Source organism: Engystomops pustulosus, chromosome 3, assembly GCF_040894005.1.
Source record: "Engystomops pustulosus chromosome 3, aEngPut4.maternal, whole genome shotgun sequence".
In the NCBI taxonomy this organism is placed as follows: Eukaryota; Metazoa; Chordata; class Amphibia; order Anura; family Leptodactylidae; genus Engystomops; species Engystomops pustulosus.
This window is the reverse complement of record NC_092413.1, coordinates 146,638,356-146,651,396: the sequence shown is the minus strand read 5'-3', so window position 1 is coordinate 146,651,396 and position 13,041 is coordinate 146,638,356. Positions and strand designations below refer to the sequence as shown.

Sequence of the window (13,041 nt, the reverse complement as noted above, 5' to 3'; positions counted from 1 at the left end):
GTGAAGCTTGGTCCATAACAGGACTTTCCAAATATTCAATTTTAGGGTTATAAAAATGAATAGTTCATGGCAAATCCAAAGTTTATAGATAAATCAGAACGTTTTACTGGGAATCAAATAATTGAGAGAAATTTCTATTTTCATTTATATGACAGAAGACTTTAAAAGAGGTAAAGACACGGACAAACTATTTCTGAACAGAAATTTTAGCTTAAAAAAAAAAGATGATTGCATTTTTCTTTTTAAAATGTAAGAGCCTCAGAGTGTCATTCAAAATCGAGGAGGATGAGTTTTTCGTGGAGGGGGTGACTAGGCAGGCAGCCAGGTGAAGTTTTGAGAAGGCCACATGAGAAGGCCACATGAGAAGGCCACATGAGAAGGCCACATGAGAAGGCCACATGAGAAGGCCACATGAGAAGGCCACATGAGAAGGCCACATGAGAAGGCCACATGAGAAGGCCACATGAGAAGGCCGGACTAAAAGTTTGTTCTACCCAATACCCCTCATTTTAAAGTGAAATTTTTTTTTTGTTTTTTTAAACCCACGACTTATTCTCCCCAGGAGTTGCTGTCATCGGCGCTGCAGTAAGGCCTCCAGCGATTGCAAAAGTGTTCTCCCTGCTATACCACTGCATGAACAGCAGTCGGCTGCAGCCTGGATCCATACTACTGTATGGCACCTGGCTCCAGCATCAGTGGGCCGGATGTGGCCTATGAGCCACTCAATGCCAGGCCCTTATGTAGCATAATCCTTTAGAGTCCTTTTATGGCTTGAAACAGTTTGTATTAAAAGTTATCATATATACAGGTTACACATTGACCAGCAGTGCAGTTCTAGCAAAATGTGAAACAATACTTAAAAGAAAACTGTTTTGTTAACTTACTTGTTGCTGTCTCTGTAGTTGTAAATGTAGCAACCTTGGGGCATACCACTGTCTTTGTCTAATGTGAAGGATAGTTTAAGCTGTGAAAGAAAAGTAAAATCTTAGTAATGAGGTTATTTCTAACTGGGTCTACATAGAACAATCTGTTTACTTCAACACAGGGTTTACAAAATGTGGTTTATTAGTGCAGCACAAACCATCAGCAAATGACAAACAGAGGCCCCTGTGTCTTGTGCAGTACAGTTGGATTTCTGGATGGTCTGCCCTCCTGATTACATTTTACCGCCAATAATGTCCCCCTAATACACCCCACATGTTACTTTATGGCACTGGTTTGTCAGAAAGAGGAAAGGTTTCATTACATTGTACTAGCTCTGACTAAGGACATCAAGTAATAGATCCTTGACACAACACATTTGTCCTGTAACTCACTGTACACCAACAGTGTATTTCTATATGATATAACACCTGCCTGCTTGCTCCCTCTACATCAGAGGTATCTCAACTTAAGCTGCATCTTTTAGAAATTCACCAAATTCCACAGCACAGAAACTGGGGACTGAAAAAAAACGGCGTCAGGATAAGTGAAGTGGGACATATTAAAGGATGGTAATGTCTTATGGGTAAAAATTGCTTTTAAAATGGCCATTTATGATGCCCGGCTCTCATAAAATTTTAAAACCATTTGTTAATATTTATTCAGCAACTTATTTTATCCTAACCAGCTGGTGTTGATGCAGGTTAAAGAATATGCTGAAAGTTCCCCTTAAAAATTTACCATCCAAATTAAGCACGATAAACATACCTCCCAACTTTTACCGAGGAGGAAGAGGGGCAAAAAAAGAGGTGGTGCAGAAATTTTTATTTACCTAAACCCCGCCCTTTTCTCCACCCCTACCCTGTATAATTTCCCTGTAAGTGCCCTCCTATTGTCTCCCCCTCCCTCTGCCTGCTGTAATCTCACAGTGCGGGGCGGGAGCGCTCCTGCACAGTAACAGCCTGTGGTACCAAGTATCCTCCATGATTATTATCCAGGACCAGCCACTGTAATACAGCACATACTGTATTTAGACTGCTCAGTCCACATTTATACATGCATTACCAACAGGTTAAGTTTCTGTACCAATTGCATTTATTAAACTCAAAACTTTTTGCAGTTAAACAATTTACAGGTTGGATCTCTTCCTTCCCTGAAGGCTTATTTATCTTAAAGGAAACCTACCACTTCTGACGGTAGGTATGAGATACAAACACCGGGCACCAGCTCGCTTAGTCTCGTTAGTGTTAAAACCGCGGTATCGCGGTTTTAACACTTTTGAAACTTTCTAGCAGAAACTGCTTCGGCGCTGCGCGCGATCGTGCGCGCGCAACGCCTGCGGCGTTTCCAATGTAGGCGCGCGCACGATCGTGTGCACGAAGCGCCGAAGCAGTTTCTGCTAGAAAGTTTCAAAAGTGTTAAAACCGCGATACCGCGGTTTTAACACTAACGAGACTAAGCACCGGCACCAGCTCACCCTGAGCTGGTGCCCGGTGTTTGTATCTCATACCTACCGTCAGAAGTGGTAGGTTTCCTTTAATCACTGCCTGGAAAGTTTTATGGTGCACATATACCAGCCAACTATTGTCCCATATATCCTTCCTTCTGTCTGCAGGTAAGCACAAGGAAACATTGTTTGCAGTTTATAAACACACACAAAAATTAGTTTTACTTTAAATATATTAACGCAATATTAACCCCCATCTCATACAATATAACAGGCCTGGCAAAGGAAAGAAATAAGAGGGTAAAGCTAAATTTCAATTATTTTTCCACAATATAGAACTTTAGTAAAAAATTAAAATAGAGTGAAATTCTTGGTTCCGCCAAGTCATCAAAATGCTAAGTTCCGATCAAGTCACAGTGTATTCCCAGTCATACACTTGGCACAGATGTCAGTTTACAGGAAGTAGTGTTTTACCAACCTAAAAACATTTACTTACAGCAGGAAACCTTCCTTGTACTGTCCTTACCATTTAGACTGTTACAGACTATTTAAATTCCATTAAAAAAAAAATCTAAATAGCCACGGGCCAAATAGTGAAGATGATAAATGGAATGTTACAGCTCATTACATCCGGTTTATAATTTATTTTTATATAACGGAAGGTATGTTACATCACACACACTTCAGGGCTCATGAGGAAATAAACTTGAGAACTTTCTACCGTTTCAGGAGTCAGATTTTTAGGGTTTAAGCAAAACCCCTAGGCCAGTGATGGCGAACCTTTTAGAGACTAAGTGCCCAAGATACAACCAAAAGCCACTTATTTACCGTGAAGTGCCAACATGGAATTATAAGCAGTAACTTATTGCTACCTGTTCTTCCACATCTTTCAATCGTATCAGCTCCTTGAGGCAACCAAGACAATTTAAAGGACGGGGGCAAATTCAGACTCATTGTAGCTTCTCTCCAGGGCCTCTCTGTAGAGGAAGAATGAAGGGTCCAGCAGGAGGACCTCCAAAGATAATGAGGCCCAGTCCACACCTTCACACTTTTCCCACAGTTCCAAACAGCCAGGGAACTCTTAGGTTGCCTGGGACTGCAGGAAGATTTGGTGGATCTGTTCCTCTCAGGCTGCATGCCACCACTGGCAACCGTGCCAGAGGTTCGCCAACTCTGCCTTCGGCTACATCTTGAATGAATGTCCTCCAAAAATGCAAGTGTAAAAACAAAAAAAAAAAAAAACTCAAATATATGATTATACAAGTCTGTAATTTTTCAAGTGCAGTCACTTCAAGATCTTTTTCATAGTTCAGAACTAGTACATTCTCTGCTACAGAAACCAAGAACAAAAAGGAATGAGACAAAATCATAAAAGACATACAACCCAAGCCTCACATAACAAACTAGGATACCGTTAAAAAAAAAAAAAAAATACTGGATTTGGAGTTGTCTGCCCATCAGAGACCTCCCTTGTCACACAGTGAGGCTGCGGTCATACAGACTGCTTTGACTCAGTTTAGAAACTGAATCAAAGTGCACAGAGATGGATGTTCATGGCATTTTGAATAACGGGTATCTGCACTGCCCTGCACATGGCAAGACTGTTCCGCTTTCATAGAAGCACTGGCGGTTAATATTACAATTTTATATGTATCTTTGTGTAAGTCTTCATTGGTCCGTGTCACAATTTTATTTATATATGAAGAAAGTCAATTTCTTCTCGTACCACAACTTTGATATACTCCTGGAGGTCTGGGTATGAATACTATTTTGTGGATTGACAGATATTGCAGTTTGCTTTTGTGACGTAAAAAACTGCCAAGAAAAGGAGAGCACCACTTCTGTAATACCATAAGAAACAAGAATATCAACTTAAATCATTAGGGTGTTGTCTCCTTCCAGGAATGAGGTGGAAAAGTATTGCGCTACATGCAAAAGTGGGGAATGTCACAGAACATCAGGAAGAGGTTTTAAATATGCTAATATACCAGGAATTTTCTGGGTTAACCCCATCCCGCAAACTGCAGTACTATTACGTCCAGCTTGTGGCAACAGCTCAAAAGCAGAACTGCTGTCAGAAGCTGAGAGGGTCAGCTGTAATATACCCTGATGGGTGTCCATTTATATGACGCATTCAAACATGACTGCTGCATGCAAAGGGATTCAGAATTTTCCCTGTGTGGATTACACCAGGAGCTTAATTGGTTAATCTGATCCTCCATATGTCTGCCCCGGGACCAATTTAAAAATAAGCAAAAATAAGCCCTCACATCTACCTTACAAAAAAGTTATATTTCTACAATCTGACAATGAAAATCTGCTCTAAATGGTGCTCCTATAGTCCATATAGGGTATTGGAATACTCATGAGGATTTGGGCAACAAACTTTGTTATTAAACCCTTTAACAACCAGGCCATTTTTCATTTTGGTGGTTTAATTTTTCACTCCCCACATTCAAAAAGCCACGACTTTCTGTTTTTCCATGTAAAAAGCTGTATGAGGGGTTGTTTTCTGCATAACAAATTGCAATTCATACGGTCATGTATTTAATATCCCATGCAGTGTACTGGGAAGTGGAACAAAAACTAAATAAATTCCAAATGCAGTGAAATTGGTGAAAAAATTCATTTGTGCCATTTTCTTGAAAGCTTGATTTTTGTGTCTTTCACTGTACACCCTAAACCCTAGACAGGCCTACTTTATTCTTTGAGTCTGCAATAACTGGGAAACCAAATTTATACAGGTTTTTGTAAATTTAGGAAAACATTCAAATTTTTTTTTTTGCATTTTAACCTTCACTTTGCCATTTTCTGGCACGGACTTCCACTACTTGGAGTGCTGCCCGCTTTTGGAGTGCTGCCCGCTTTTTACATTTTCTACTTACAAGAGGGTCAAGCCAGGACCTTAGGGGGCTCTGCACCCCTCCCTCTGGGGAGTCTTACAAACTGTGCCAACTTGAACTTTACTACTTTTTTTAAAATCATTTTTACTAGCCATCTAGATATGGGCCAGCTCGTGAGCCCTCTTGAAAAATCCACAGCCAACTTGTAAATAGTGGCGAGTCACGCATAATTATGGTGTTAAAACTCCTCTACCACCAAGATGAACGATCATAAGCCAAGCACACTTACATGCTGGTGTGTGTGCACCCTCTCGCAGGATCTGCTCTTTTAGTTTCTTAGGCCTTCAATAAACAAACAACTCTTAAAATGATGGCAATAAGTCTGAGGCTTATTTTTATAATTTTTTAAAGCTTTTATTTTCAAAGACAAGGACATTGGAAGTTTAAATAAGAGCAGATCCTGCCAGAGGGGGCACACACCAGTTTGTTAGTGTGCTTGGTTTACAATACTTCATCCAAGTGGCAAATGTCCTTAAATCATTTTGGCCCAAAAATTAAACATTTACTACTGATTAAACTAAAATAAAGTACCATTCTCAGATCACAACTTTATCCATTTTGTTAGAACCCCTGTGAAATAGCCGTGTGTGAGCCTGGAGCAGTGTGTGAGGTTCAAATTGAGGTAGAGTTTACAAAATTTTTTGTTTCAACGGAACATTTTTGGTTTTATCCAATTTCTTAAAGACTACAGGAAAAACACTTACTGCTTACAAAGTTGTAACATATTGATAGAAAGAATCTCTATACAATGAGCTTAAGTACCAACTTCCTAAAAGCTAAAAGAGCAGAACTGTGTCATATTGCAGTGAACCATTCATCATATTCAAACAACGCTCAGCACATGTTACAGAGCAGAAAAACAATGTACGAATTTTATGAGCACTTGAACTAGATGTAAGCATCTCAACCCTATGGCCTTTTTAAAACCCTTTTAGTGAGAAAAAAAAAAAAAACAACTAGCACTGTTATCTAGGCCTTCCTAAAGTCAGAAAAATAATGTGAGAAAATGCATCTTAGGACAGCATTTTGCTGGCAGGAGTGTATGCCAATTTGATACAAAATAAACAAGCAGAAACTCCTCAAGCTACATTACGTTAACTTAAGGGAAAGATCATAAAAATTCATTAGGTAGTATAAAAGTGCCTTGTCGCCTTTCGGTTGACAAGTGGGGAAGGGTAAAGTCTGATCATTGCAATCTGCATGACTGAATCACAAAAGAGAACATCACTCACACAGCACAAAACCACGCAAACACAATAGTGTTAATGCTCATGGGGTCACCTTTAATACGATTAGCCATGGGCTCTGGTATTCAGAGGAAGAGACTGCCAAAGGTCCATTGTGTCAGAGCTCTGACTCCCCCAATCCCTCCCAATATGTTCCATTTTCAGGCTTTGAGAACTTCACCTCTGTAAATGGGATTTAGATGTTGTGTGGACAGGGTGTGAGAAGCAGTATTGAAACTCAAGGGCAATTTCCCAAAAGTGCCTTTGTGTTCCCTGTTTTCTAAGTAACAGCAGGAGGCTTCCTCTCTCTTCGATGTGTACAAACACACAAGACATCATTGGATGATGGGTCACATAGTGGGAAGGAACCACCCTTCCTTTTGTAACCCCCACCCATTCCTCTACATCCAGCAGGCAATCTTGATGCTTTGATGTTCAATTGGTTTGAAACCACTCTCATCCATCACTGACACAAAGGTTCCATAAAGGCCTGGGAGTTGGTTCACCTCTTGATAAACTGCAGAGGGGAGCAGTGTGAATGTTTATGAGTGGCTGCTTGGCCAGGGGAACTAAACCAAAAGAACTACCACACATCTTAAGTAGGTACCATTAATATCAATATTCCTCTCACTGAAAAGACCTACACTAGAGGTGGAGGGACATTCTTCCTCCCATTGAATTAGGTACTACAGTTGGCATGCCCATACAGAGTAAGGACTGCAAATGTGTTTCCCCCTAAAATAAGACCTTGTCATATTAATTTATGCTCCTAAAGAATCACTAGTAGGTTTCATTTTTAGCGGATGTCTAATTTTTCCATGAACAAGAATTCACATTTATTGCTGAACAAAAAAAAAAATCATTTTCTCTAAAATCCTAACTCCAAACTCTGAATTTCATGCTGAATTTCTTCATTTCTATTGGAATCTTTGGCCCCAATCTCTCATTTTTAGCAAAAGCACTTTCCTTAAACAAGCCTCTCGTCCAGGTAGTTGCTTGTATCGCGTTTGCAGCACAAGTGTCAGTGATTTTATCTCATGAATTTTTCACCAATGTCACAACCTCTTGCCGTATCTAAAAGATCTACTAATAATAATAATAATAATGTATGACTTGGGGAGGGGGCGGGGGAAACTGCTGCAATGACTACCGCTAAGTCTTATTTTCAGGGGAGGCCTTATATTTCTAAGCTTGAACAAAATTGTACTAGGTCTTACTTTTGGGGGATGTCCTATTTTAGGGGATTAACAGGGTATTATACTTGGCTATGCTATATTGCTTGCAAAGTGTGTGAAGTCTTCTATATGTAAACACGTACAGAAAGAATGTAACAAACAAAAAGACAACAACTCCTTGACGACAAAGTATAAGAGATGCTACGGAACCTTTTTCAGGTTTTAACAGAGAAGGGTCGATGAACAACTGGTGTGTGCAATGCCTGCATGATCTAAAGGCAATAGGAGTGGACCCGAACCTAAATCCCAGCCGTACAGTTAATCCGGCAAATTGATGCCTCTACCTACTAGCCATGGCTGTGACTAGCCAGGGTATGCTACCTGGCCAATCATAGCAATGCTTTGTAGGTAAGGGATCAATTTGCCGGGACGCACCCAAACCCTGGACCCAATCCTAAAGATTGGGTCCGCTTATCTCTAGCCTTCTTCCTTTTTGATTCACTGCACCAAACAGAACTTTGAGTTGGAGCAGAATGGTAATATAGAAATGTATTCATCCTGGACAACGATCCAGTGAGGCGTTGGCTGTCACGTCCAGTCTGGGTGGATATACAGAGGATGAGCAGTGACGTTGCATTGACACTGCACACATACCACAGCCTAATAATGACCTCAGCCATAGGCTGTAGCATGCACTTGTTGTCGACAGTACGTCAACTGACTCTGTCAGTGACGAGAGCCATCGCAGTAGCCCACACCGACAAGGGCACCTCTCTAGATCAGAGATAAGGTAAGTTTTAATTTTTACAGCAGCTTTGATAATCTCTCAGAAATCTCTTAACCATAACACCCCTAAAAGGCAATCTTCCGACTGCCCATATGGAAAACCTAAAAGAATTAGAATTTAAAGATCCCTTACGTCGACAAAATTGATTACATTTGGCATATACCCGTGTTTGGGTGTGAAGAAAGGACTGACATTAAGAGAATGCACATGCATTGGATACCAAGTGGTATGCATCACTGGATTTTTAACACCACCAACTATGATAAAGTTGGCCAATATGGTAAAGTGACAATGTGTTTATTTGAAGTCTTTTTAGTTGATAGGTGCCAGACCCAGCATAAAAAACCCAACGGTGTTAATCTACCTGCCTGAGACTAAGCTTTTCAACAAGCTCAAGGAAGTTAAATGTAAACGCTGTTAAAATTAAACATATTTCATCTTAAAATCTGGCAAATCTACAAATGCCCCTTACATTAATATATTACACGTATTTCTGAAATATGTAAAACATAATTCTTTTTCATCTTTACCCATCATGAAATTACACAGATGAGAATGGATCACACATGTGATCTAGGTGGAATGACATCACTCAGGAATGATGGATTGTGCATGCCATTAGATTGACTTTGTGGGACAGAGGCAGCTTCAAAAATACAGAACACAAGTCACTGAAATGCTGCACTGTGTGCTACTTGCTTCAAAACCTTAATGTTTGAGTTCTTCCTTTGCTAGGAGTCTTAACTAGAAGATGAGGTCTTCATTATTGCTGTAAAATGTTTACTTTGCCTTTACTTATTTAAACTGAACACATTGTGCACTCAACAATGGCTAAAAGTACATTATGAATATAGGATTAGTTGCCTGTTCCTGTAACTTTGTTTGCCTCCTCAAAATTAACCCAGCACTGGAAAATGGCCTTTGGTGCTGTTTAGTGAAAACTGGACTCTCCAAACAGAGAAGTCATTAAGAATTAAGCCCCCATGGCTCAACTACCATGTTATGCAAGACAGTATCAGAATGAATCAATATTGCGGGAGGTTAAGTATTACACATAAAAAGATCACTGCAAAAAGAAAAACCTAAGGAGGGTGGAAAATAGTTACAATAGTCTTACCATCATGGTTTGATGTCACATAGGACAAGCACATCATAAGCTACCTTCAGCTGCCAGTTAGACACACTATAAAGTACAATACCTGTACTGTGGGACATCAAAGCGAAACAGTCATTCCAGATAATCTTTTAAGTTGTGTGCTGGGGGATGCAGTGAACATTTTTCTAATTTACATAATTAACAAATCCTGCTTAGTTTGTAAAATAAAATAGGTCATTACTTACTGGTAATGGTGTTTCCTTGAACCACAATAGCACCCCCCAGAGAGAGGTGTCCGCCCCCAGGAACAGGAAGACCAAAACCATTCATTCCAGCACCTATTCCAGGTCCTCTGTGGATTTCCAAGACTGTACGATAACAATTAGGTAAAGAATATAATCCTGTGACTGAAGAGGTGATAAACAAAAAAGTTCAAAGACCAACCCCAAAGAAGATAAAAAAAAGAAAGGGTAGTTAACCAATGGTGCCATTATGGTACAAGGAAGCAATTACCGGTAAGAAATTACCGATTTCCTCCCTTCACCTTGACAGAACTCACCAGAGAATATAATAGAAAGATCTTTATGGTGGGACAACAGAAGAAAAACCCTTCTCCCAAAGGATAGTTCCTAAGCTTGCACCACAACCAGCCTATAGTGCTTATATAAAGTATGTGAAAAAAAAAAAAAACATGTGGCTGCCTGACATAGTGGTCCAATAGGGACATCTATATTGAGCCCAAGAAGAGGAGACTGCTCTAGTAGAATGAGTTTTTAATCCTACTGGAAAGCAGATTAGCTGCTCATATGTAGCTGCTGATGAATCTAATCCATCTGAAAACCGTACCAGACAAGGCTTTCCTGCCTTTATTCCTACTTCCATAAAGAACAAAAAAAGGCCATCAGACCTTGCCAGGTATTCCACTTGAGCAAGTTTATCCCGAAACTTTTTCCCCTTTCTGTAGAGAAGGATTTTTTGAGACCTATGAAACGCAGAGGCTACCTTCAGTAAGAAATCATACCACCATGTCCTCAAATATCAGAAGTCTTCTCAATACGTTCAAAGGGACTCCTGATAAGATGGTTAAGGACCAAAATTAGATACCAGGGTGGAAATGAGCATCTGTGGACCGGAGTCATGCGGGAGGCTGCCTTTAGAAATCTGAAAGCTTTTAGCTTCTCATCCTTGGATAATCAAACAGGATGCAGAGGGCAGAAACCTAGAGACTTTTACAGTAGCTGGTTTTAACCACTTTTCTAGCCCTCCCTGCAAGAAATCAAGGATCTTTGCCATGTTAGGATGGTCTAGATTAATCTCTGGGCTCTGGCAATTTAAAGAATGCCCTCCAAATTCTGAAGTAAATCTTGAAGATCACCAATTTTATGCTTTTATGAAGAATAGAAACAACCCTAATCAGAGAAACTCTTTCTGGATGGGATCAACCTCTCAAATTCCAGACTGTCAAGTGAAGAGATCTGATCTCCAGATGAGACTGGGCCATGGGACAGAAGATCGTGGATTTCCAGTAGGGTCCAATGAGCAGTATTGAGAACACTGCTCGTCTGGTCCAGAAGGCGGCAAATACTATGATGTTATTGCCATTTTTCTTTCTTTCTCCTGCCTCATCTTCAACACTAAGCAGTTTTATTAGAGGAGAAATAGCATGCAACAGACTGATGTTCCACCTTATTAATAGAGCATCCAAACCCCATGGTCAATCTCTTGGGTCCAGTAAACAGAATTTCTTGACCTGCTTTTTCCTGCAGTAGGCAAAGAGCCATTTCTGCGAATCCCCAGAGGTCTACTATCTTCTGAAATTTATCTTTATTCAGACACCATTCCCCCTGGGCTAACTGGACACATCTCAAGAAGTCCAACAATCTTCTGGTCTGACCCATGGATCAATAATATCGATTCCTTTATTGCCTCTAGGATTGCTTTTAATTCCCTGAAATTCAATGACTTTCAAGGATTCTGGAGGAGTTGAGAACCAAACCAAGCCCCCCCCCCCCTTGCCAGGTGCCCTTGACAGTGTACAGTGTCAACAGCTTTTCTTGTTTCCAGAGAACTCATCTATGGAGATTCTTTAGTATCAGCCACCATGCCAAGGAGTCTAAAACCCCCCCTGTGGGAGAAGGATCTTCCGATCCAGACTGGACTCTACTCCATCTCAAATTCTTAACACATGTAGCTGTAATCAACGAGTATGAATCTTGGCCCAAGGAACCGCTGGGATGGGTGATGTGAAAAGGTCTTTTACCCTGATCACCCTACTTATCATTGAGGTATTGTTCTTTAACAGTTTCTGTACTGCTTCTTGAATTTTCCTCTTCTGGCAGAAACGATCTTGGACAGGAGAAATCCCTACAAGTTGTCAAAAATCTCTATTTTTAAGGGTTCAGTGATTACTTCTTTTGGTTGACCAGCCAACCTAACAAACTCAAAGAGTATGCTTTACCTGAATCAATTGTTGATTCACTGCCTTCTGTGGTCTCCCTATTAGAAGGAAGTAATCGAGATATGGAAGGAAGGTCTTAATAAAGGATGCCATCTCTGCCACAATCTTTGTAAATGCCACAAAGGGTAAAGGTTTGTGCCACCACAGAGGGTAAAGCTTGGAACTGGAGACTAGTCCTTACTCCTTCCAGGAGGATGGCAACGAGTCATAATGCATGGGGACATGGTAGTATGTGTGATAAATCTATCAATAAGATTTATTGTAGATTTTAGAGATTCCATCTTGGACTTCTCGATCGTTAGGAAGCGGTTTAACAGTTTTAAAATGTATTATCGTGCGTAATGAGCCATCTGGTTTCTCAGTGTGGAGGAGGTTTGAATAAAACCCTCTTCCTTCTTGAATGGGCACCCTTACCAGGACTTTTGTAATAAGGTCTGCATCTGTTTCCATGATGTTCAGAAGAGAAAACCCTCGACCCCAACCTGGACTTCTGGTGTAATTGCTGATTGGTTCTCTTGCCTGAAGACTGAGGGACTGGGTTGAACATTAAGCCCCTCTGTCTCTGAGTTTTTACAACCTTCTTCCCTCCTGTCTTGTCTTTGGATAGGGTTGTATCACAGGACAAAAACGAAAATTCTGAATGAAAACTTTAAATTAGGGAAGCCCTTTTTCCTGCCTGGTGCCTTCTCTAGCATCTTCTCGAAGGCTGATCCGAATAAATTTAAAAAAAAAAAAAAAAATCAGTCGCAAGGGATGCCGCACAGGTGATTATTTGATGGAATATCCCCACTCCGACTCATAGGGCACATCTGGGCAAATTTCATAAAGCCAAGGAACTAGCTGACAGCTTTAATACATCAACTGAGGCATTGGCTAGAAAAGCAGATGCCTTCCATGCCCAAGTGACTGAAAGTTTTGCCCTAGCAACACAGAGGAAACATTGTAACTAATGTGGCACATTGTAGTCTGTTTTTACAAAATGCATAATTTCTTAATGAAGTATAGAAGAATAAAAAATGTTCACAATA

At 40.4% G+C, this 13,041-nt stretch overlaps 1 protein-coding gene across 4 annotated transcripts in view; it reads right to left on the bottom strand.

Moving 5' to 3' along the window:
* The window catches only part of DIS3L2 (DIS3 like 3'-5' exoribonuclease 2), a 228,516-nt gene that overhangs the window by 43,425 nt on the left and 172,050 nt on the right, over positions 1 to 13,041 (bottom strand). For all 4 annotated transcript variants that reach the window (XM_072142472.1, XM_072142473.1, XM_072142475.1 and 1 more), the window contains one exon: positions 885 to 964. In XM_072142472.1, the coding sequence (XP_071998573.1) occupies positions 885 to 964 (80 nt within the window). The remainder of the gene's footprint in view (positions 1 to 884; positions 965 to 13,041) is intronic.